At 44.6% G+C, this 26,415-nt stretch overlaps 1 protein-coding gene across 1 annotated transcript in view; it reads left to right on the forward strand.

Moving 5' to 3' along the window:
• Grhl2 (grainyhead like transcription factor 2) overlaps positions 1 to 26,415 on the forward strand; it is a 129,728-nt gene that overhangs the window by 22,931 nt on the left and 80,382 nt on the right. Inside the window, exons 2-4 of the mRNA XM_021216524.1 lie at positions 11,803 to 11,998; positions 15,587 to 15,654; positions 20,689 to 21,082. Coding sequence (XP_021072183.1) covers positions 11,803 to 11,998; positions 15,587 to 15,654; positions 20,689 to 21,082 — 658 coding nt within the window. The remainder of the gene's footprint in view (positions 1 to 11,802; positions 11,999 to 15,586; positions 15,655 to 20,688; positions 21,083 to 26,415) is intronic.

Consider the following 26,415-nt stretch of genomic DNA (forward strand, 5'->3'; position numbering starts at 1 on the left):
GAGTGCTGGGATTAAAGGCGTGCGCCACCACGCCCGGCTCTTCCTGATAATTCTAATTCACTAAAATTTGGTAAAGTGCTTAACCTTCATCTTTGTAAGATCTTATAGGGTATCTGCATATACTGATGTCAGAAAAAGTGGGTCAGGAGAGCCCAGTTCCATAAAGGTAAGGGTCATGGTAGGGGCATTACCCACCTTGTAGGACTGGCCTACAAACTGCACATGTTTAATTCTCAGTTTGAATTGCACACAGACAAGTCGGCAGGTCACCAAGAACAAGAGCTGTGGTGTTGGGAATGCAACCTGCTGGTCTGACCCTGCTGGCCACGAACTGTTCCTTGCCCCAATCCTGTGTCTAGTGGTTGGAAACTGGCAACCAGAGTCAGCCTCTAGGCTGCAGGCATGTTACAGAAGATCCGTATAATAGTTCCTTAAAATATAGTTAACACTCATTTTTTTTAAAAAGTACGTATATGTATGCATATATGCATATATGTATTTACAGTGTGCGTGTGCATGTATGAGCATGCACAGGGACGTCTGAGTGCCTTGGTTCAAGTGTTGAGGTCCTCTGAGCATTGACCTCCAGTTGCCAGGTTTGGTGGCAAGTGCCCTTACCTGCTGAGCATCTCGAAGGCCTCTGTTGGTTTTATTTGCAATGAAAGAAATGTGTTTAGTTTAATGTGTAAGATAATGCCAAGGAAGGGTCTGAGGAGTAGCAGTTTGTGTCAGCATTTCTGCTTGCTTAAGTGGCAGCTTCACTCCTTGGGCTCTTTCCGTCTCAGTATCCCATACTGTCAATTCTTTAGCCATGGAAATACCAGCCCTATTGGTATGATTACATTGTTTTCTGACATTCTTTGGGCTGAGGTGGGGGCTAGAGCGCATGCTCTTTCGAGGCTAGCTTACACCAGGACTTGGGAGGATGTGGTACCCAGGGGAATCTTGGCTTTGTGGGTCTTGGGAAAGTGTTCCATACTGAGTCCACTCCAGGTCTTCAGGAAAGTGTCCTCTCAAGGGACAGTGAGTGTGTGTGCCTTTGTGTCCCTTATTTGACTGACTATGGAGTCCTGAATCCTTGCTTCCTCTGGGTCCCTGTGGAGGGAGAACACGGCTGTGAAATGACATGTAGAGCTTCCAACCTTCTTCCTCTGCTTCCTTCCTTTTGTTTGCTTGTTTATTTATGTATTTGCTGTTTAGTTTGTTTTCCTATGAAGAGTATTAATTGAGTTTATCAACTGTAGCAGTGAGGGCTCTCCAAGGATCAGAACTCATCGAGTTTATTTGTAATCAGATTGCTTACATAGCTGGGAAGTCCTGTGTTGGGTTATCTGCAGTCTAGAGGGCCAGGTCACAGAAGCCGCTTAGTCCTTGAAGCTGGGAGGTCTGGAGCAAGAGCTGGTGTGTCTGCAGGGTCCTGGAAGTCCTAGAGACCAGCTTCTTTGTATAATGCAGGCAGGCTCATCCCCTGTAATCTCATGGTTTGTTCACACACAGCATCTTTTCCTGAACCATGATGGAAGCACCCTCACCAGGTTCCCCCTGTCCTTAGTGATCATGAACCGTCTGAACTGGATATGACTTTTCCATTATAAAATCACCCGTGGGGGAGGGAGGGGGCACCTGGGCCAAGGCCTCCTGGAGTGGCTCCCACACAGTTTCCGTCACTTGCTAGGTTCGACCTCACCTATAGCACCTCTTTTCGAGCCCGCGTTTAGGGGTTGCTGCCTTTCTGCTGCCTCCTGTTCTCCACCTTGCCCATCGCTGCCGGGTTTCTCCCTGCGGTTCACAGGGCTGTGTGTTTACTCTTTGGCACCCAAAGCCATGCTCCATAAATACAGGGAGAGTCACTTGTAGCAGGTAGCAGATCGTTCTCCAGTTGTTTCTCTGTTCTAATCCAAGACTAGAAAGACCCAAGGTTCTCCTCGCCTTCGCTAACTGGTGACTTAGCTGAGGGGCGGTCCACGCAGCCATGTTCTCTGTGGGCTTTCCTCCAGTTGGGAGGGTATTCGCAAGGACTCGGCAGTACTCGTCGGGCTCCCCACCGCCTCTGCTGCTGGCGCCATCTGTCAGGGTACACAACATGGGATTCTTTATCTCCATTGTGCAGTAAATATGAGAGATGCACACTAGTTATTGCTCTCCGTTCTAGACTCTCTCTTCTCTTCCTCCTCCTTCCCCGCAAACAACAAGGGTTTCTCTGTGTAGTTCTGTAGCTCTGGCTGTCCTGGAACTTATTTGTAGACCAAGCTAGCTAGATTAAAGGTGTCTCCCACCACCGGTAGCCTGTGCTTCATTACCTGATTTGTTTCTTCTTTTTAGGCCTATATGGGTGAGCATTTAGAAAGTACCTCATCTGAAGTCCTTATTCATGTTAATGTCTAAGTGGTTAAAATTACCATTTTTCATACATCTTTCCAATGTATTAATGCCTAAATAATTCCTAAATCCAACATCATAGTAAAGATTTATCTACATATCTTATATTTTTGTAGTTTTGTGGTTGAATATGAAACTTAACTAAACATTTCTCTAGATTTATTTTAACGGATTCAAGTAGCAGTTTAACTTCAATAAGCTAATACACAAGTGGATGGAAACACCTCACCTCCCAAGCCAAGTGTCATTTACCGGAAAATTCCTTTCCTCCCTCTCCCTCTCTTCTCTTTAAAGGTTCATATTACTGTCTATTGTCCCCAAGAGAAGGATATTCACAGTTCACTTTAACATTTTGGACAGTTCCTTCAGAGTTCTATCTAAATTTTCATATGGCAAGCCAAAGTTTAACTCTGCATTTCCAGCACCATCTCTCAACGCTGAACCCGTAGCCTCCTGGTCAAGTTTGTTATGCAATGATGTTCATTTATTCTCCTTACTTTATGGAGGGAATGCCTATATAATCCACGCTTTGGGTGACCCCTGTGTGGGCTTCCCTGGTCTTTCGTGTGTAGCACTGTTAAAAATGGAAGTTAATTCCAACATCTTTGCCAGCGTATCTACTAAGTTTGAATACTAGTTTTCACGTGTTATGTGAAGCTACTAATTGATCAAGACGTAGTACACAAACAACGAGGGTTAAGATTTGCATCTAAGTAATGACAGATGCAAACACCAAGTGTTAGATAAAGACAGTTAGGGTGACCCTGCGACAACGATCTCCCTTTACTAAGTAAAAAACAATCCTGAATTTATCTTTTCTGTCTATTTCCTGTAGCTTTCTTGTTACTTTTCTTTAATTTCCTACCATTTGACATCAGTGCTTCTGTGTGTGTGTGTGTGTGTGTGTGTGTGTGTGTGTGTGTGAGGCTGGTGAGGGCACTGGATTCTGGGAGTTGGAGTTGCAGGTGATCGCAAGCTGCCCGATGGGTGTGTTGGGGACTGAACACGTACACGCTCTAACCACTGTAAGAGCGAGCAGTAATGCTCTAACCATTGAGCCCCCAGCCCCTCTTATTAGTTCCTTAGAACCTCTGCTCTGTTCTGTCCCATTCACCACTGTCAGAAAGATGTTCTCAGAATACATTTAATTGGGCATTTCCTGGCTGAAGACCTTGCACTCAAAATCCGGTTTAACCCAATCCTAGAAATTGGGCTGTTGAGCTAGCTCAGTGGGTGTGGGACACATGACACTGAGCCCGGCAATCTGAGTTTGACCCCCAGGACTCACAGGCAGCAGAAGAGAACAACTTCTAAACCTTGCTCATGCTTCTTCCATGGCACAGACCACCCCCAGATAAAAACCAGAAATTCAATCAAATCTGAAAAGTGATCAACACATCCCTGTGGAACCTGCTCTCCCCGTGTGACTTCTGTCTTGAAAAGTTAGGGTCCAGCTCTCCCAGGGAAGTTCCTCCTTGCCTCAGAGGCAAGCTCGTGCAGTGCCTACCTTTGGGTCCCCTCCCTCCGTATGATCCAGCTTTCCCATCTTCCTTCCCATCTCAATCCAAAATAGATCCTGTGCTCCTCTGGATTAAGCTTGCAGGAACTGTACAAGGAGAGCCACCCCTGAGACAGCACCAGTGGCAAAGTCAGAGATGACATCAGACTGGACCAAGATGTATCCCCAAGTGAAGGGGATAGAGGCAATGTTGGGTGGGACCCCGAAACAGGATACCTTCTGTGGAGGTTCACGGGGCAGGGGGTCTTTCAGACAAAGACCGTGTCTCCCAAGAACATGCCCGCTTCACAATCCGTGCGCAGTGGCTGGCTGGGAAAAGTCCACAGGAAGTGTGACATCCCTGTCAGCAAGGTGGCAAATTCAGAGCAAGGCAGCAGAACCTTGGTCCACTCTGTTCTTTGTCCCCAAGATAGAGTCCCTTCCAATACCCTCTGCCCTAATGTCATCTGTACTTGTCACCTGGAAAGGTGTCATCAGGGCAGAGCCTGGACCCCCCTTTGTCATTGCTGTCACTCCATTGCCCATCACAGCTGCACACCCAAGACTTGTAGGTAAATGGCATCTTGGTTTTCCAGGGTTTTAAATAGTATGTCCCAGCATATAAAACAAACAAACAAATAAACAAACCCACCACGTCAATACATGAAACCAGCAAGCCATGTCTGCTATAATGTTCATTACATCTTTACACCTCAATTGGTGGACCAAGGGATTGGAGTCCAGCATCAAAGTGTGAGCAATGGGTTGTCATGGTTGCCATCTAGAGGAATCTCTGGCTGAGACTATACGGATGGATGGATGGATGGATGGATGGATATCTTCCTAGAGTAGGCTCTTTCTCTGCATGGTGTACCTCTCACGTGTAGACTAGCTCTGTGGACGGTCCATAAGCTTTGCTCAGCCAATGGGTGGACTCGCCTGTAGCTTTCTAGGATGTTCACCTTGAGTAAGATCTGCAGTCTACTCACGGCGGAGGGCTCATGTGTTTGTAAAGCACACTTGGCCCAGGGCTTGTGCTTCTTCCACCGCTGATCTCTCCTCTGATCAAATGTCAGAATCAAGAGAAATGACGGTTCCGTGATCTCTCTGGGCCTCACTTTCGTTATTTGTAAGATGAGAGTAGATAATCACAAAGATTCCCAACACCTTTTGTGTTCATAAGCATGAAAATGCACACACGTGTAAATAACAAGCCTGGGGAGTGGGGGAGACCACTCCACATAAAATGCGAGTTACTGTGTGAATTTCACTTCTTCTAAATAGGCATTTGGCTATAGGCCAGTTGGATCTGGGCAGTAGAAATCTAATATTAAAACATTTAAATTATCCTACCTGGTCATGGTTGCATGTGCCTTTCATTCCAGCAGGAGCAGACGAATCTGAGGCCAGCCTGGTCCGCAGAACTAGTTCCAGGACAGCGGGGTTACACAGGGAAACCCTGTCTCAACACCAGCTGCCCACCCCACAGTTAAAATGTTTGTTTGCCTGTTTCTTATAGCGTGTGTGAGCTTGGGTACCAGGGTGAATGTGTAGAGGTCTGAGACAACTCGACCTTGTGGGGCTGGGACATCTAATTCCCCTCACCCATCGTGACAGCCAGTGTCTTTACTGCTGAGACCGCATGCTGGGCACTAGAAATCTCTTCTGCAAAGGAGTCAAAGGGAAGATTTTGTAAGTAGGGGAAGGGAGACTTAGGGGAAGGGAGACTTAGGGGAAGGGAGACTTAGGGGAAGGGAGACTTAGGGGAAGGGAGACTTAGGGGAAAGATGTTCAGTCTGCCACTGGGGGATTGTGTGACTCCCCAGGAAGAGACCAGGTTTTAGGATACAGCAGAGGAAGGGTCCTCAGGAATGCTTCCTGCTGTGTAAAGGAAGTCTTTAATTCCTGCAGGACCTTCCTTCTGCTCTTCTCTTACACCTGGGTAGCCTTTTCTTCTATTTATATTCCATTGTATCAACAGGCATTCACAAATGTGGTGCAGACAAATCACTGTGCCATCCGAAGATCCTTGTTTTCAGTTTTGTGTCCTTACAGATTTAGTTCCTTACACCCCTGAGCAGCAGCTGTGTTCATACACACTCAGTGACTGCTCCTCACAGCCCTGTGCAGCAGCTGTACCCTTACACACTCAGTGACAATCCTCACAGCCCTGTGCAGCTGTGTCTTTACATACTCAGTGACAATCCTCACAGCCCTGTGCAGCAGCTGTGTCCTTACACACTCAGTGACAATCCTCACAGCCCTGTGCAGCAGCTATATCCTTACACACTCAGTATCTGCTCCCCACAGCCCCGTGCAGCAGCTGTGTCCTTACACACTCAGTGACTGCTCCTCACAGCCCTGAGTAGCAGCTGTGTCCTTACACACTCAGTGACAATCCTCACAGCCCTGAGCAGCAGCTGTGTTCATACGCACTCAGTGACAATCCTCACAGCCCTGAGCAGCAGCTGTGTCCTTACACACTCAGTGTCTGCTCCCCACAGCCCTGTGCAGCAGCTGTGTCCTTACACACTCAGTGACTGCTCCTCACAGCCCTGAGCAGCAGCTGTGTCCTTACACACTCTGTCTGCTCCCCACAGCCCTGTGCAGCTGTGTCCTTACACACTCAGTGACAATCCTCACAGCCCTGTGCAGCAGTCACCAGTTACCAGCACACTCCCCTCATTTCTCCTTTCCCATTCTGTCTTAAGAGTTCTGCTCCATGACTTGCTTAAGGCAGTCACTGTGAGGGTTCTCCACTGCAAAGTGTCTCTTTTTCCAGGTACGGTGATCAGTGTTGATGCATAGTCACAAGTGCCTCCTGCTAGAGATCCAGCTCTCTAGTTCACTTTTGCATAAAGCAACTTAGAACGCCAATTGTACTAATGTGTGCCATGTCTGACACTCTTCTTCCCTGCTTGAATATTCGGTTAGCTTTGTCAATTATTCTTTCAAAAAGAATAGATGAATAGAATAACTTTTGAGTCCCTTCAGGATGACAGATCCTTGTGTTTCCATCTATGCAGTTTGTCTTTAATAGTCCCTGCTCAAATCAAATTCCTTTCTTACCTTTCCGTTCACCCTCTTTCCTCTTCTCTCCTCCCCTCCTTCCCCTTCCTCCATTCCTCTTCCCTTCCCTTCCCTGGCTCTTCCTTCTTGTCCCTCCCCCTTTTTCTTTCCTTTTCTTTCTGGAAAGTGCTGTATGTAACACTTGCTTTTGAGCCTTTTTTTTGGATACAGGGTTTTCCTATGTAGCCCTGCCTATCCTCAAACTCACTCTGTAGATCAGGCTGGCCTCAACTCAGAAATCCTCTTGCCCGTGCTTCCCAAGCGCTGAGATTAAAGGTGTGTACCGCCACACCAGGCTCAGAAATTAACCTTCTATTAATACACTAGTCAAGTACTGGAACTGAGAAATCTACCTCTGAGGAGGCATTGAGTGGTCTCCAGTCCTTGTCCCACACTGCCTGCTGCAAGACTTTGGGCAAACTCAGTGATTCAAATCTGTATGAACATGGTGTCTGAAGGTCTGAATCTGGCTTCAAGGGGGAGAGGGTTGTTTGAAATCTCTGTAATTTAACGTAAAGGTGGTTTGAATACTGTGGTGGTTTGAATAAAGATGGCCCCATAGGCTCATGCATTTGATGCTTAGTCACCAGGAAGTGGAACTCTTTGATAGGATTAGAAGAATTACGGGGTGTGGCTTGTTGGAGGAAGTGTGTCCCTGGGGGTGGGCTTTGGGTTTTCAAAAGCTCTTGCCCAAGCAACTTCCTCTCTGTCTTTCCTTGTGGGTCAGAGTGTAGCTCTCAGCTGCTTCAGTGTCTGCCTGCCTGCTTGCCACCATGCTCCCCATCACGATGATAATGGATTGAGTCACCTCTGAAACCGTAAGCAAGCCACCAATTAAATGCTTTCTTTTGTAAGAATTACCTTGGTCATTGTGTCTTTTCCTGGCAATAGAACTGTGACTAAGACCCTGTCCGTCATGGGAGGCACTCCACAAGTTGTGTAAAACCAGTACCAAAAAGTGTTCTAAGGATGGGAAGGCAAATAGATGTAGAAGTTCCCTCTAGCTGTTGTGAGTAGATTAGATTTTGGGTTACACACACACACACACACACACACACACACACACACACACACACGGCTCTCACGTTATTGTCCTAATGAATTATTCCTATTTAAAACATCTCATCCTTTTCCTCTCATTTCCCATGATGACATCTTCCTTCTGTGGTGTTTTGCTACCCCTCCTCTTTAGTTTTATCCTTTAACCCTTTCAGCCTTGAATTAAATTGTGTTTCGGGCATTAGGAGCATGGATGGAGCACACACTCTAACCAATGGGTCTGGAGGTTTTTGTGTCCGTCATTCTTTCATCACTGTGACAAAATGTCAAAGCATTTTGTGGCTTAAAGCAGCAAAGGTTTCCTTTTAAAGCGGTTCCTTTCAATGGCAAGGCCTTTCACGGCCACTTCAAATATGGCTCATAGGATTCAGTGGTTTAGCTTCAGAGTTAAGTCTTAGGATGACATCAAAGCGATAAACAGCCAGGACCATGCCTCAATTTAAATGTTAGAATTTTCATGTCTAAGTCTTGGCACATCTATGCTCTGAGACGCTTTACTGCCTTGCTGAGTGATGCTCTGCTCTCCGTGAATGACTGGGCGTTCAGTTTCCTGTGTGACTTTCTCTGTGGAAGGTAGGTGAGGGCAGCCCCCGCTAGACAGCTATGTGGGTGAGGCCGGCACATCACAGCCTGCCTGGTCGCATTGTTGCCTACAGATCCAGCCTGGATGTGTAACTTACTCTCAGTCACGGTCATTTTCCACAGAGAGGAAACGCTATGCTCCTTTTAGGAAAACAGTTTTTTTTTTTCTTCCTATTAGACTCTCCAAAACATACATCTTTTTATAAAAATGTTCATTCTGAATGATGAAATGTATTAGTTTCAAAACGGCTTCCCCCTCTCCTTTCCTCAAGGACCAGCGCGCGCATCCCCGTCGTCCTTCAGCTCTGACTTGCCTCTCACAGGCTGGGCCACTGCAGTGGCTCCCCACCCGGCTAGGCACTGTGGGTCCCAGGCTCAGCCCCTCCCTCACCCTCCATGCTCAGCAGCAGTACCACCTATGGTGTGCTCAACAGATGCTTGTGGGCCAGCACTAGATGAACAAATCTTGTTTTGTTTTGTTTTTTGAGATGGTTTCTCTGTGTAATAGAGTGCTGGCTGTCCTGGATTCCCTTTGTAGACCAGGCAGGCCTTGAACTCACAGAAACCCACCTGCTTCTGCCTCCTGCATGCTGGGATTAAAGGTGTGTGCCACCATGCCCAGGTTAGATGAAGAATTCTTATTTCTTTTTAATTAATGATCTTATTTTACGATTAATAAATAATAGTTAGGAAGGCCTGAGAGGCACAGAAACGTGATAGGACCACCAGAGCACGGTGGTGGCAGGACTGCTTACTCTCAGAGCGCTGCATCCACCCCAGGATCCAGCCATCCGTTATTTCCATGACATTGTGAGGTGGGCTGGCGGGCTTTGTTGTGCCTACCTAAGAACAGAGGCATCCATCAGCTCAGCTCCCTTCACCATGGGCTATTGAGCAGGCGGTCACCTCCAGAGCTCTGTCAGTCGTAACTGTCTCATGCCAAAGAAACTCAACGAGATACTTTAAACCGCGTTACTTGCAACAGATTTGGCACTGCCACCTAGGTGTCATGTGACCCTGTGTCTCACGATGGCTTGCTAACCAGCTGACGTTTGAATACAGAGTATCGCTCTGCTCTGTTCTCTTTCAGTGAGTAAGAAAAAGGGGCTAAGAAAGAGCTTCAGCCGTTCCTTGACACTTTGTATCATGGGGAGCTGTAAAGACTATGATCTTTGGGAATATGAATCACTGTTGTCACATTGGCCTTAAGACGTTGCTGCTTTACACAAGGTTGACCCGGTTAGAATTGATTCACACCATGTCTCTTAGGGAAATTCTCTCTGTATGCCAACAGTCTCCTCATTGGGCTTCCTGTCATGACATTTCCATAGTATCTCAGTATAGTAGAATCCTACAGTGACATGGGCTCTGTCAGTGGAGTCCATTCCATCACTGCACATCTATAGCTCTGTTACACAGTCTTATCTGTATGTAACGGGTTCTGTTTGCCAAGTAGCTTATGTTGCTATTCTAATTAAGAGATTTATATTGGTCTATAATTTGCTGGGAATTCCAAGCAAGATTAAATTTAATTAAACAATTTGAATCATTAACCTATTACCTATATATAGTTAATGCTTTAAGTTAGGATTTAGTTAGCAGGAAATTATTCCCTCACAGGGTTCTATTCTGGTGCTCATTAATGAAGACTAATTAAATCACTCAGAATGATCAGATGCAGAGAACCGAGTTTGGAGGAGACCAACACAAACTAGTAGATAGACTGTACTGGCAGGTTTTGTGTGTCAACTTGACACAAGCTGGGGTCATCAGAGGAAGGAGCCTCAGTTAAAGAAATGTCCCCCATGAGATCCAGTTATAAGGCATTTTCTCAATTAGTGATCGGTGGGTGGTAGCCTCTTGTGGGTGGTTCTATTCCTGGGCTGGTGGTCCTGGGTTCTATAAGGGAGCAAGCAGGTAAGCAAGCCAGTATACGACACTCTCCACTGCCTCTGCTTCAGCTCCTGCCTCCAGGTTCCTGCTCTACTTGAGTTCCTGTCCTGACTTCCTTCCTTTATGAGCAGTGTGGAAGTGTAAGCTGAACGAACCCTTTTCTGCCCAACCTGCTTTTGGTCATGGTGTTTCATTGCAGCAATAGAAATCCTACGACATACACTACCCTTGGAAAATATTTGTGTGTGTGTGTGTGTGTGTGTATGTGTCTGTGTGTATGTATGTGTCTGTGTACGTGTGTGTGTCTATGTGTGTGTGTGTATGTGTATATGTGTGTATGTGTGTGTTTGTGTGTATATGTGTGTATATGTATGTATTTGTCTGTGTATATGTGTGCGCATGTGTGTCTGTGTGTATATGTGTGTGTCTTTGTGTGTCTGTGTATGTATGTGTATATGTGTATGTATGTATGTATCTGTGTATGTGTGTATGTATGTGTCTGTGTGTATATGTATGTGTCTGTGTATGTGTGTGTCTGTGTATGTGTGTATGTCTGTGTGTGTGTCTGTGTATGTGTGTGTATGTGTGTGTATGTGTATATGTCTGTGTGTGTGTCTGTGTATGTGTGTGTATGCGTATGTGTATGTGTGTGTGTCTGTGTATGTGTGTATGTGTGTATGTGTATATGTCTGTGTGTGTCTGTGTATGTGTGTATGTGTATGTGTGTGTGTATGTATGTGTGTATGTGTCTGTGTGTGTATGTATGTGTNTGTGTGTGTGTATGTGTGTATGTGTCTGTGTGTGTATGCATGTGTCTGTGTGTGTGTATGTGTGTGTGTATGTGTGTATGTGTCTGTGTGTGTATGTATGTGTCTGTGTGTGTGTGTGTATGTGTCTTTGTGTGTATGTATGTGTCTGTGTGTGTGTATGTGTGTGTGTGTATGTGTGTATGTGTATGTGTGTGTGTGTTTATGTTTATCACGTGAGCAGAGTATCTAGAGAGCTACTGATTCACCTAGACCTATAGTTACAGACAGTTGTAAGCTATCTGATGTGGTTGCTGGGAATTGAACCAGGTCCTCTGGAAGTGCAGTAAGCACTCTTAACCACTGAGCCATCTCTCCAAGTCCAGACTACCTTTTAAAAGCTATTACTGCTCTTCATACCCAGTGAAGGTGTGAGGTGTGGTGGTCCTTTCAGCTTTAACATGCCTTACTCTGGGCAAAGACAAATCAAGGTAACCACGTGATGTGTATGGTATCAGTGGAAAAACATGGAAAGTTCCTGGGCAGTGAGCCTTACATTCCTCTTGTGTTTTACAGTAATAAAAGACTAGTGGCCTTAGTGCCCATGCCCAGTGACCCTCCCTTCAACACCCGAAGGGCCTACACAAGCGAGGATGAGGCGTGGAAGTCATATCTGGAGAACCCCCTGACTGCAGCCACCAAGGCGATGATGAGCATCAACGGGGACGAGGACAGTGCTGCCGCCCTGGGCCTGCTCTACGACTACTACAAGGTGGGTCCCTCCCTCGGGCCAGCCCCTCCTCCCTGCCTCCAGTGTCAAACAGAACAGTCTCCCCCTCCCCCCTTATGAAACCCAACTTCATGTCCAGAGAAGTATTTGGGGATTCTCTCTCTCTCTCTTTCTCTCTCTCTCTCTCTCTCTCTCTCTCTCTCTCTGCCTCTTGTGTGTGTGTGTGTGTCTGTCTGTCTGTCTGTCTGTCTGTCTGTCTGTCTGTCTGTCTGTGTGCAGAGGCCACAAGAGGACTGCTGGCGGATTCCCAGGAACTGGAGTCTTACCTCCTTTCTGTCATCTGACTTCATGGTTAGGAGCTCGCTTTATGTGGTGCTGTCACAACAGTTCCGCTGTCAACCTTTACTTGTCTCTAGACTTGCCTCTGTCTCAGCTTTCTGGGGCTTATCCCAGTGAGTGTGTTGATGAGGGGCTTTCAGAAAATCCAGCCCTGACTGCTTCCCTCTGTTTTTATTTTGGAAAAAGTCCTTAAAAGTTCATATAACATGAGAAGAAATACTGGTCACACAGTAGTTTTTAAAGTAAGTGTATCTCAGGATATTAAAGAAGAAACAGTAGTGGATTTTAAGTGTAAAGAATTATGACCTGCCCTGGGAACTGTTGAAGTGTAAAAGTTAGCAGGTGGTAGTTAGCACGTAAGGAGCCTCTGTGACTATAGATGCCTCTAGCTAACGCTGGGAGCTGGCAGGGTGCTGGGATAGAGAACTAAGAGCTGACCCTCTTCCCCCTTCCATTGTGGGAAAATTAGGTTTGGACAAAACCACCGAGGACAATTTAACCTGGGGTCTGTTTCCTATTGCCTCACCTAAGACAGAGAGGAAGGTCTGAGGGGCTGGTATGAGGGACTTACAGGGAGGGCCCACCAGGGCATTTTAACTGGGCACTTTATTACCTCAGATAAATACATTATTTATTGTTAGAAAGTGCTAGATTATTTCACTGGTACCTTTGCTGGTCTAGGTTGCTTTCCCCTCCTTAGCTGGAGAGGATGTGTTGTCAAATACTGACAGACAGGTGGGCACACCTTTAATCTCAGCACTTAGAGGCAAAGGCAGATGGATCTCTGAGTTCAGGGCCAGCCTGGTTTATGTAGAGAATTCTAGGACAGCCTGGGGCTACACAGAGAAATCCTGCATTGAGAGGAAAAGAAAGAAAGAAAAGAAATCCCAAGAATAGCTTTGAAATCTGAAATGCAAACATGTTGAAGTTTATAAAGAATAGTAGAGACTCATTAAATCAAAATGCTCCATTTTTCGCCCTTGCCCATTCCCGGCACCACCCATCAGAATGCTCCATTTTTCGGCCTGGACCACCAGGCCTCTTGTTTTCAGTCTGTAGCTCAGAGAGAAATGGAAAAAAACTTTTTTTTTTTTTTTAAAAATGACAGAAAAGTAGTTGAAATTTGACAGTTTTAGAAATTAAAAAAATCTATTGGTACATCATTAAAACGTTCCTGCTTTAAATATTCAGGTAACGACAATTTTTTCTGACTTTTATGATCAATATGACAATTAATAGTTTTAAAAGACTTTAAAGGAATATATTGATATATTTAGAAGAAATACATTGTTCTTATTCATGTTTCATGTTTTTCTTTACTAAATTTACTTAGTGTGCATATGCATGTGCGCACGTGTGTCTGTGTGTGTGTGTGTGTGTGTGTGTGTGTGTGTGTGTGTGGTGTCTTGTGTGTGTGCTGTTTTGCTGGCCCTTGGGCCTCTGGCTGCTTATCCCTTCTCTACGGAGACTCACAGTATGGATGCTGAATTATAGATGCACACCTCTGGATCCAACCTTTGATGTGGGTTCTGGGACCCGACTGAGGTTACCCGGCCAGTGCTGCCCCTTTCCCCACTCTGTCACCTCCCAACCCCTTTTGCCCCGTTGCTCTTTAAAATAGACTTTGTTGTTGTTGTGAAATGGTCATAATTTTAAATACTTGATTTGGTTTACCACAGGGTCAGGAGATAATTGAGCAACTGAAGGTGGGCAGTTGAATTAGATCCTGGGTGTGTTATCTCCTCTGTATACACTGTAGACATTGTGATTCAAGCTCAAATCTGGCTGTAATATTTGGAGATGCAAGGCAGAGAGTTTACACAAAACTGACATTATACCCGAGTCTTCCTTATTAAATAACTGTCTCCTAAGTGATATGGTTCCTTCCATTGCATGCAAGATTTGCTGTCTTTTTGTTCGAAACATTTTAGTGCCTAGAACTGAAATGTTTAGAACTAGTCTTTTGTTTTCCTTTTGATTTTTTGTTTTGTTTTGTTTTGTTTTGAGACAGGGTTCTTCTACATAGCTCTGGCTGCCCTGGAACTTCCTATGTAGCCCAGGCTAGCTTCAAAATTTGAGAGATCCTCCTGCCTCTGCCTCCCAACTGTTGGGGTTAAAAGTGTTTGCCACCAAGCTTGGCTAGAACTGGTCTTATTTCATTTGAACAGTTTGTTCGTTTGAATGATCATGCTGAGACCTCTTCAGGTCTTTGCCTACTCATACTTTGCTGTCCTGTGAGGATAAATCATACCTTGCTGTCCTGTGCCTTTTCTCAATGTTGCTGGTTGATGAAATAGGATAATTCCCCCTTTTTAAACTACAAACTCTGGAAGTTAAATTATTCTGACATTCGCTGTTGAATTATAGTAAACGTGAAGTGGTTCTTTTTGTCTACCAGGAACTTTGAGGGTCTCTTTCAGAGAGTCACTTGTGAGACAAACAAGCAGGTCCTTAAAAGCTGGCTGAGCCATTGACTTCTGTATGCCACTCCCCACATTTCAACTTAGACTTGAGCATGGGTGCTCAGACGCCAGCTTTCCCACCTCGGCCTCACCTTTCCCACTTCCCTAGTTCAAGCATTTGTATGTATTGGGCTGAATGGAAACCATAGGAATTCCTTGAGGAATTTACTAGAAGAAAGTTTGCCACAAAAGTGTGTTTATCGCTCAACAGTGAGGGTTCAGAAGAAACTCTTCAAGGTTAGCCAGAAGCAAACAAACAGGTCCAAAAGCAAAAGCAAATGCAAAAAAATAAAAATAAAAAAAAAAAATCTACATACCCAACCAAATACGTACCTATACATCTGTAGGTAGTGAGTCTCCCTTCCCCCACGAGGACTTTTCAGTATAACGTGTCAGTCGCATGCTGGCATCACAGTTAGAAATCAACTCCTAGGGAGTGCTTAGGGACTGTCCCGAGTGGATGCTCAGAGTCACAGGAGGAACTGTCAGGCCCCGCCCAGTGTCTCCCTAACCCTCATCAGTCTGGCACCAAGCTTCCTCTGGGCTCCCAGTGGGTTGCCCTCCTTCAAGCCCATCTTCTCCCCATGCACTTGGCTCTTCCCCTCACCCATCTCTAAGTCTGGGAGGGCACAGCAGAGTCTGCGAGGTCAGCAGAACCATGGTGACCATGAACCTACACTGGTCACCGCTTTTTCTCTGGTTCCTCTTAACCATTTTCTGACAATAACCTTGTACTTAAAAAAAAAAAAGTTAGTTTCTTTGCCTGTGTTGGTATTTCCATCTGCACATGGTCAGTAAGTCTGTCTGATGGTTTACTGCTGGCTTACAGGTTCCTCGAGACAAGAGACTTCTGTCTGTGAGCAAAGCAAGTGACAGCCAAGAAGACCAGGATAAAAGGTACAATGGGAGGGAGTCTGTGCGCCTCCTAGAAAAAGTCTTTTTCTATGGGATTTGAAAAAAGGAAGCCAGGCACAATGCTGTATGACTTGGGCACCAGCACTTGGGAAGCAGAGGCAGGAGGATCTCTGTGGGTTTCAGATCAACCTGATCTACGAATTAAATTCCAAGCAGCTAGGGCTACATAGAGAGACCTTGTCTCAAAGAACTATCCACCCCACATTGCCTGAAGCGTGGCTTACCAGTTTAGTGGCTGTTGGTCATGGCCTGGGTTTGTCTCCTAGTCCCTATGGTGGTTTACAACCTTCCTAACTCCAGTTTCAAGGGATCTGTCACCCTATGTCCATCTCCAAGGGGACTGGACATTGCAAGTGGTGCACGTACACACAGTCAGGCAAAAGCATCCACACATAAAATTAAACTTAAAATATAGCTTGAGCTGGAAGTTTGTTTTTAGAAGAGGTAGGGCCAAAAAGCCTCACCTCTTCTATCTTAGCAGCCTGGACCAAAACTTGTTCTCTTGCTAGGAAACACAAATGACATATTTTTGCCTGTGCACCCAGAGGGTCTTCAGCAAGTTCCCTCAGATGAAGAGCTGATGAGACAGTTAAAACTCAGGAGCTGGGCTGGAGAGATGGCTCAGTGGGTAAGAGCACTGACTGCTCTTCCAAAGGTCCTGAGTTCAAATCCCAGCAACCACATGGTGGCTCACAACCATCTGTAATGAGATCTGTCGCCCTCTTCTGGTACATCTGAAGACACCTACAATGTACTTAAATATAATAATAAATAAATCTTTGAAAAAAAAACAAACAAATCTCAGGAGCTAGGGGTGATTGCCAGTAAGAGCCTGCTGCTGAATGCAGCTTTCTGCCCAGCTCTACACTCTTTCCTGCAGTCTGTCCCTTAAGGGAATGATTGCTCTGAGTCTGGGGAGACAGCAGGTTGAGACTGGGGAGCTGGTAGCATCATCAAGACGTTAGGAGATCATATATCATCTGCCTGACAAGATGGGTGGCAAGAAGACGCAGGTGAACTGAGACTGAAAGGGCAGAGAGAGGAGATCACATCTTTTTTCTGATGATGCCTGTTGGAACATGTAGCTTGTCACCTTTCAGATGTGACTCCGGCTGTTCCTCCAACCTGTCTCAGCAGACTTTCATGCCTGCTCTGTGTCAGGAGTGACTGGAGTGTCCTTCTCTTCTGGATAGGATCATGGGAAGAAAAAGAGAGGGGCCAGAGGGGCTGACTGCTTTGCTCCGCTGTCAGTCACCTCACAAACCACCCCAAATCACCCACCGAGTCTCTGTTCTTGCAGCGGGATGGACAGCGGTTTACACTTTGTTCTTTCTAATTACCCCTTTGGGGCAGTTGTAGTTTTGAAATTGTGGTATCAAGTCCTAAAGTTGATATTATTCTAGAATGATACCATACAGTGTGATTCCTAAATCTGAATTTTTTTTTTTACTAACAATTCAACTAGATGTATACAGTTCTGAGGTTTGCTTTTTTTGTTTGATAATAAGAACCCTGAAAGATATTTTGATTTGTATGTTTTTCTTAGAATTCATGTTTTTGTATTAAGTAGAGAATGAACAAATCTGGCCTGAAATAGACTAAAGAGAAGTTTGAATATTTTGGCAAAGCCAGTAATAGTGTGTGTAAAGATCCCCAGGTGGCTAGTGGGGGATTGCTGTGTTTAGCAGTTTGTGTGGAAGAACCATTTACAGCCAGGATGTTATCCACAGCTATTGATGGTCGTGGATGGGTTAGGGAAGTCCTGAGTTACAGGTGAAGAGAGGAAGGGATGCCCGAGGGCTTTTTCCGTGTCAGTCTTGCTTGGATCCACTAAGGAGGTCCTGTTATGGCAACATGGCTTTTTTCCTGTTTGTTTTTTAACACTGATTTTTATAATGGACTCCTTTTTTGAGGGAGCATCTATTAACATTCCATGAGGTATTCAGAACAGTGGGCTTTATGAAACGCCAATGCAGACGGGTGGTCTGAATGTTGGCATCATTTGCCTTGTTGGAGTCACATAAAACATAGTGTCTAACTCCTCACTGTGTCTTCATGTGAGCCACTCTGTTATGTGAAAACAGTAAGAACAGTATAGCTTCAGCCCAGCATGGTGGCGCACGCCTTTAATCCCAGCACTTGGGAGGCAGAGGCAGGCGGATTTCTGAGTTCAAGGCCAGCCTGGTCTACAGAGTGAGCTCCAGGACAGCCAGGGCTATACAGAGAAACCCTGTCTCAAACAGTATAGCTTCAAGCCACGATATTTGTAGACTATAGATTTTACTCCTTGGGGAGTTAACTTTCAGAGTCTACGCTGCAGGTTTGTAAGCCTCAGATGGTCCGGTATCTTTATGTAGACCCATTCTTTCTGAAGAACTTTGAAGTTCTAGATGGAAAAATCAAAGCAAAAAATCACCAACTCTTGCTTGGTAGTAAATGCAGAGGCTATTGGATTTCTTTATGGAATGAAACTGGGAGATCTTGATTCTTGAGAAAAACTGATTTTATTCAAACATTTGTTTCTCAAAAAGAAATATGCTAATTAGCACATATTACATAAAGTAACTGAAGTTAACAAGGAAGATGAGGATGAGTAAAAAGTGTGTACTTTCCCTTCTCTGTTCTACTGAGAGCCATTCTCCTCCTCCCAAGACCTTAACTGAGTGTAAAATCATTCTCTCTATATATGAGCATGCGCATGTGCACACACACACACGCACACACACACACACGCACACACACACGCACACACACATGCACATGCACGCACACGCACACACACTCACACTCACAGTAACCTCACAATTCCTCTTTCCTCCTGATCGCTACCCAAATTCTTTAATATAAATGGAAGTATTTCATTATATCCTTCCAAAACTTTGCAAACCATTTTCTTTCTCTGCACCACACAAGTGGTTAATGAGCTCATTCTACTTCAGCCCTCTTAAATGGTTCCTTAAGCCCTAAAATAATTAAGTGCTGAAATACCCATAAACGGTGATTTCTCAGTTGATAAAGATCTTATAATAATAATTTCTTATTTTGTTTCACAGAATAGTGAAAAACATCCTTCCTACCTACTTTTCAAATTACCATGCCATATCTTCCCTCTGGTTGAGACGAGGTTTCACTCCATAGCCCAGGTTAGCCTGGAATTCAGTAAGTAGCCCAGGCTGGCCTCAAACTTGAGCAGTCCTCCCACAACCTCCCAATTGCTCTGATTGCAAGCATGAGCTGCCCCGGTGGTCTTTTCTCCTTTTGAGACTTCCTGTCCTGATAAGACGTGAAGAGAACAGTACACTGAGCCTCTGTCCCTTGTAGCATGTGGTGGTGAAAAGTTTTTGGTAGTCTTCCTTGATCCTTCCTATGTTTCCTTCAGCCACCTTCAAAATCCCACTGCTGGGCTGGAGAGATGGCTCAGGGGTTAAGAGCACTGACTGCTCTTCCAGAGGTCCTAAGTTCAATTCCCAGCGACCACATGGTGACTCACAACCATCTGTAATGGGTTCTGATACACTCTTGTGGTGTGTCTGAAGACAGCTACAGTGTACTCATATAAGTAAAATAAATAAATCTTAAAAAAAAAATCATCCCACTGTTGCTGGGTGTGCACCTTTAGTTGAAGCACTTGGGAGGCAGAGGCAAGCTGATCACTGTGAGTTCAAGGCCGGCCTGGTCTACAGAGCAAGTTCTAGAACAGTCAGAACTGTTTGTTCTCAAAAGCAAAGCAAAGCAAAGCAAAGCAAAGCAAAGCAAAGCAAAGCAAAGCAAAGCAAAGCAAAGCAAATGAACAAGCCAACAAAACCCACACAAAACGCAAACAAGAATCCCACTGTCAAATTATTTCCTGTGCTTCTCACTTGGATCTCTAACACGAAACATTTTATTACATAAGCTTAAAACCTTATCAACAGCTAAGTTAGCAATATTAAATATTACCAAATTCATGTCAGCTCCCTCAAACGTTACAGCACCTCATACATCACTTTGATTTATTCAAGTTAAGATCCAAATAGTATCCTAAAATATCCACCTATCATGGTTAGGTGTTCACATTTTATTTATTTACTTAAGAAAGTGCTTCACTGTGCAACCCTGGCTGGCCTTGAACTTGAAGATCCACCTACCTGAGTGCTGGTATTAATGGCATGAGCAAGACTGGTTGTTAGGGTTTTAAAAGTCCCTTTTAATCTAGACCAGTCCTTCCACTCTTCCTCCTCTTGTGCTTCTGCCATGTTAATAACTTTGCCTTGTCCCTAAAGGAACCTGCCTCCCTGTGTCTTACTGGCCTGGCTTAAGATTCAGTCAAACAGCTTTTTTTTTTCCCCCCCTTCCAGACAGGGTTTCTCTGTGTAGCCCTGGCTGTCCTGGAACTCACACTGTAGACCAGGCTGGCCTCGAACTCAGAAATCTGCCTGCCTCTGCCTCCCAAGTGCTGGGATTAAAGGCCTTTGCCACCACTGCCTGGCTCAGTCTCCCAGCTCTATATCCTAAGAGCCGAAAGTCAGTGATAAGTTTAGGCTCACCTTTCTACCTTTTTTATTTTTTTGTTTTTATTTTCTAAAGTAGTGAGTGTGTTTTATAGAGGGTTGAGACTGCACTCTCTATGTTACCCAGGGTCACACATACTTAACTGTTTTAGTTCTAATGACACAAAGATCCACGACACCCCATTGTCAAGTTCCTCTCTGTCCTTCTGCTCATGAATGCAGGATGGCTGTTTGCATTGTTTGTTGTTTTCCATTTATTTATTTACTTATTCGTTCGTTCATTCATTCGTTTATATTTTATGTACGTTGATGTTTTGCCTGCATGTCCGTGGGAGGGTGTCGGATTCCCTTGAACTGGAGTTGCAGACAGTTGTGAGTTGCCTTGTGGGTGCTGGGAATCGAACCTGTGTCCTCTGGAAGAGCAGCTTGTGTTCTTAACTGCTCTCTCCAGCCCCTGCACTATTTTATCAGTTTTTAAAGTGGAGCTTTATTTTTACTCTATTCTGTCTCCGGTCGGAACACCCAGAAACTGCCTTGGCCCCAGCGAAGCCCAGATCAATTCGAGCGGAGGCGAGAGCAGAGTGCAGGTTCTGAAGACCGTCCCGGTGAACCTCTGCCTAAGTCAAGACCACATGGAGAATTCGAAGCGCGAGCAGTACAGCGTGTCCATCACCGAGAGCTCTGCCGTCATCCCCGTGTCAGGCATCACCGTGGTGAAAGCCGAGGATTTCACGCCTGTGTTCATGGCACCCCCGGTGCACTATCCCCGCGCGGACAGCGAGGAGCAGCGCGTGGTTATCTTTGAACAGACTCAGTACGACCTGCCCTCCATAGCCAGCCACAGCTCCTACCTCAAGGATGACCAGCGCAGCACGCCCGACAGCACCTACAGCGAGAGCTTTAAGGACGGCGCCTCGGAGGTGAGTGCGTGCCACGCCCAGACACCCTACCAACCTTCACTTTCCATTCATGAGATTAAATGAAACTGAGTTTATCTGCTCTCAGTTTTAATGCTTTGTTGGTAATTTGGTATTTTGAAACACGCGGAGGGATATTTCTGTCTTGTCTCTTAGGTGATTGTTTTAAGTTTTTATGAGGTGTTAGGAGAAGCTTATGTGAAACTTCCAGCGTAGGGTTTATCTCTTTGATCCTTTTTGAACTTTCCAAATGGTAGATGCTAGTATGTTGCATGTCCATTCTTTTTGTAAAAACAGTAGCTCTTTGCAGTTTTTGGTAGACTGATGACCCCGAAATTGGTTGCATTTGTCATCCAGTGGGCTTTTATTTAGTGTGTACTTTCTAACAGACCGAGAGGTTAAATTTCTCTCAAGTCCACAAATGTCACACAAGTACTTTTGCTTATCCATGTGTTTTAGATTCACAAGTTTTAAACGCATAAACTTAGAATTTTGATAATTATTTAGGCCTGGGAAGTTAATGTTGGAAACCGCCTCTTAGAAAGTTTTTACTCTATAAAACGAACCTCTGTGACCTTCAAGTCCTCTTCCTGGCAACCAGGGATCTTACTGTCAAGGTAGTGTTTTTTCCTTTAAAAGTCCATGTAAAGAGACCAGAATATGGTCTTTTACATTGTCTTCCTTCATTTATCGTTTGTTCTTTCTTATGGGTAAACTGTTTTTCAGTTGCAGGTCAGTATTCCAAGGTGAGTGCGTATCAGTTTACTCAAGAATCCATTAATTGGTGTGCATTTGTTCCATTTTGGTTTGGGGTTATGCTTACTGCATTTCTAGACAGACTCGTGTGTGTTTTCATAAGGTACAGTTGTTCATTTCATGAGGTCTTTGCGTGCCTTCTGAGGTGCGTGCGTACAGCATTTAGGAGTTAGCTTCATTCAGTGACATAACAGTCATCTTTGTTTCTCACACCCTTGCTGATGCTTGTAGGATGATTCTCTGCGTAACCTCAGGCATTTTAGTGACTATTTGGTGTCCATTCTGGCTTCAGTCTTTCTGCTCTTTTGTGAGGCTGTGTATTGTTTCATGTGGTTCGCCTTTCCTTGTATCTTGTGTGGAGTGTCTGTTCAAGTCTCTGGGCAATTTATGTTTCTTTTATTAAGTTGTAAAGGATTCTTTAGGTAACAGGAATGGATATAAGCCTTTATCATCTATATGCTTTTAATCCCAGAGTCCTTTTGCTTTCTTAATTAGGTCATTTGGAGAGTATGGGTATATAAACAAATCAATTTTATGTAACCAAATTTGATTTTTTTTTTTTTTTCCGAGACAGGGTTTCTCTGTGTAGTCCTGATTGTCCTGGAACTCACTTTGTAGACCAGGCTGGCCTTGAACTCAGAAATCCGCCTGGCTCTGCCTCCCAAGTGCTGGACTTAAAGGCGTGCGCCACCATGCCCGGCTCCAAATTTGATTTTTATAGTTGATGCTTTTAAATGTTTAGATTTTTTTTTTTTCTAACACAATGTGTGTGTGTGTATGTGTGTTTGTGTGTGTGTGTGTGTGTGTGTAAACCAACATATTAACAGTTTTCTCATGTGTGTGGTTAAACACAGTTTTCTTGTTTGTGCATTTCTAGATAGCTAGTAATTTTTTCCCTTAGATGTAGTTTTCTGATCCACTTAAAAGTAATTTTATATTTTTTTCTAAATGTGTTTATTTATTTTTGGAGACATAGTTCTATATAGCTCTGACTGTCCTGGAACTCGATATGTAGACCAGATTGTCCTCAAATTCACCTGCCTCTCTTTCTCTACTACTGGGATTAAAAGCATGCACCAATACCCCTGGCTCTAAATTTGCATTTATTTTATCATTATTAGTGTACTGGCTAGTTTTCTGTCAATTTGACACAGGCTGGAGTTATCACAGAGAAAGGAGCTTCAGTTGGGGAAATGCCTCCATGAGATCCAGCTGTAAGGCATTTTCTCAATTAGTGATCAAGGGGGAAAGGGCCCCTTGTGGGTGGTGCCATCTCTGGGCTGGTAGTCTTGGGTTCTATAAGAGAGCAGACTGAGCAAGTCAGTTGAAGCAAGCCAGTAAGTAACATCCCTCTATGGCCTCTGCATCAGCTCCTGCTTTCTGACCTGCTTGAGTTCCAGTCCTGACTTCCTTTGGGGATCAACAGCAATGTGGAAATGTAAGCCGAATAAACCCTTTCCTGCCCAACTGCTTGTTGGTCATGATGTTTGTGCAGGAATAGAAACCCTGACTAAGACAATTAGCATTACTAATTTATTATGGTGGATTTTGTTTTTGTTTTTGTTTTTTTGAGACAGGCTCTTTCTCTGTGTAGCCCTTCCTGGCTGTCCTGGAATTCATTCTGTAGACCAGGCTGGCCTCAAACTCACAGAAATCTGACTGTTGGGATTAAACGTGTATACCACCACTTCCCGGTCACATTATTATTATTATTATTATTATTATTATTATTATTATTATTGGTATGTATGTGTGTATGTGCACTCATGTGTGCACATGCAGATGGAGGTCAGAGCACAGCTTTGGAGAGTCCTTTCTTTCTTTCCACCGTGTGGACCTCGGAGATCGAACTCGGCTTGTCAGACCTGTCAGCCCCTACCTGCTGAGCCATGGCCTCATGACCCATCTCTCAACACTCCTGGGTTGGAGATCAAGTTCTTACATGTCACACCACAGCAGCAGCATTCTGCATGACAATCGTGATTGTCACCCATGTTTTCTTAGTGAGGAAGGTGAGGCAGAAAGGCCACTAATATTAGTCATCGCATCCAGGAGGCTAAGTGTCCCCTCCAACGCCTTGACTCTCATCTCTCAGTTCTGGAGAAAAGCCTGTGTTCTCACACAGAGCCTCATTAATTCTACTGCACAAGACAAGGACCCACCCTACGTTTGCTTAGAATCTGTCTTCCTTATCCATCTCTACACATACTGCTTATCTCTCAGGTAGGGACCAGAGACAAGCCACGTTGGCCAGCAGCAGTAGCTATCAAAGAGGTACTAATAACCCCACCTCCCACCGCTGGCACGGGATGCATATGCGTGCCGGCTACATTCTCTGAGTGATCTCAATCGGAGCTAAGAAATGCTTTGCTCTTAGGGGCTATCATATTTCTTTAAATTTGGTAGTTTTACAACTACCCTGTTAATGACCTTGTAATAAAAAGGAAAAAATTCTGCCATTCTGCCTCTTATGTGGCATCATGTAAGTTAACAAAGACCTTTTTGTAGTTTTTAGATGGATCCAAGGATCTTGTAGTCTGATAGTGTTGAATACCTGACTCACTCCCCAAGTACTCAGGGCTGCTGTTGGAGAAAAGTGAATAGCTGAAACCATCATTCAGTCCTGTGGGAGGTCTGTGATTTTCCACGCACCGAAGGACTGCATTGGTGTAGAAGTGTTAGTCATGGAAGGGTGTGTGGATGTGGACCTGGGCACTGTCAAACTTTTGGGGGGATATATTATCAGAGATGAGCATGTTTAGATAAAGAAGGCTGTAAGATGAAGCTATTGTACTGAGGGCTTATTTTGGAGTCCTTGAGTTAGCAAACTTGCTGGAAGCCGAAAGGGAAGCTCTCCAGTCAACTCCAGTCAACTCCAGTCAACTGTTCTCTCCTCCCGGGACATCAGTGTTTGCTTTGCAGATAGTATTTCTGCTGAGGTGAATTGAGTTGAGCGATCTGTGGACTGTGATCACTATGAATCCATGACCTATAGCCATCCCTTGCCAGGCGGTTGTGAGCATGAGTGTGAAGTTGTTCACCAGGAAAGGTTGATTAAGGAAAACTTGTCTAAAACCGGTACTTCTTTTCAGTAAACTACAGAAATGTCTGTGACTCTAGATGAGTTGACCATGTTCATTTGTCATCAGAGAGTACCGGGGCGGGGTGGGGGGTGTAGCGGGGTGGGGTTGGATCTTGTCAAAATATAGTAGAAACCTCAGCATCTCTGTAATTGTTGCTCTGGAGGCGGCGGGAATCTGCCATGGCTGGCTAGGGGTGTCTTTGCTCAGAATGCTGTGGATTCTGTGGGTAGCTGTGCTGGGGTGAACGTGGAGCTCAGCTGAGGATGTTACCTCCCTTATGTCAGCCATGCTTGTGCTACACTGTTACATCAATGTTAGGAAGCCAGCAAATAGCATGGACTCCAAACCTTGGTTGTGATGTGTTGGCACACACTGCTCTAGCACCATGATAACAGTTTGCAGTGGGGATTGAAATTGGTCCTGCACATGCTAGGTAAGTGTGAGCTACATCCTAGCCATGGATATCTATCTATCTATCTATCTATCTATCTATCTATCTATCTATCTATCTATCTATCTATTCATGAATCTATTTAATTTATTCATTTAATTCATTCATTTAGAGTATGATTAATATTCCTCTCTCTGGACTAAAATGGGACTTGTTCTGAGCTTTTTTTTTCCTTTTAAGATCTTTTTTTTTTTTTAAAAGAAAAGATTTATTTATTATATACACAGTGTTCTGCCTGCATGTATGCCTGCACAACAGAAGAGGGAACCAGATCTCATTATAGATGGTTCTGAACTACCATGTGGTTCCTAGGAATTGAACTTAGGACCTCTGGAAGAGCAGTCAGTGTTCTTAACCTCTGAGCCATCTCTCCAGCCCTGGACTTGTTAATATAATACCTATCACATGTGGCTCACCAGCCGATCGATGTGAAGAGAATGCTCAGTATAAATGGGCAGATGATCAAACTGAACAGAGAGGCGAGTGAGGAAAGGTATTGCATGGTTTAGCTGTGTCTGACTTCCCTACAGATAAAGAATTCTTGTCTCTTGTGGACTGTTCTTGGCAGGTGTCTTCTCTTTGCCTCTCACCTCAAGAACAAAACTAGAATGCTAACAATCATTTTAACTATGCTGGCATGAGCACTCTGGAGGCATGAGCAGGCAGATCTCTGAGTTCGAGGCCAGCCTGGTCTACAGAGTGAGTACAGCCAGGCATACACAGAGAAACCCTGTCTTAAAAAACAAACAATAACACCCTCCCCCGCCCAAACCAAGAAAGAAAAATAGCCGATGTGCGAGGGTCGAATGTATAATGAAAATAGATTTTTTTCTTTATATAGTATGTTCTTATTCTTTTTTTTTAGATTTATTTTTATTTGTATGAGTATACTATTGCTGTCTTCAGACACACCAGAAGAGGGCATTGGATCCCGTTACAGATGGTTGTGAGCTGGGAATTAAACCGAGGACCCCTGGAAGAACAGTCAGTGCTCTTAAGCGCTAAGCCATCTCTCCAGCCCATGTACTGTGTTCTGGTCACTGTAT

The sequence above is a fragment of the Mus pahari genome, chromosome 17 (genome assembly GCF_900095145.1).
Source record: "Mus pahari chromosome 17, PAHARI_EIJ_v1.1, whole genome shotgun sequence".
Taxonomy (NCBI): domain Eukaryota; kingdom Metazoa; phylum Chordata; class Mammalia; order Rodentia; family Muridae; genus Mus; species Mus pahari.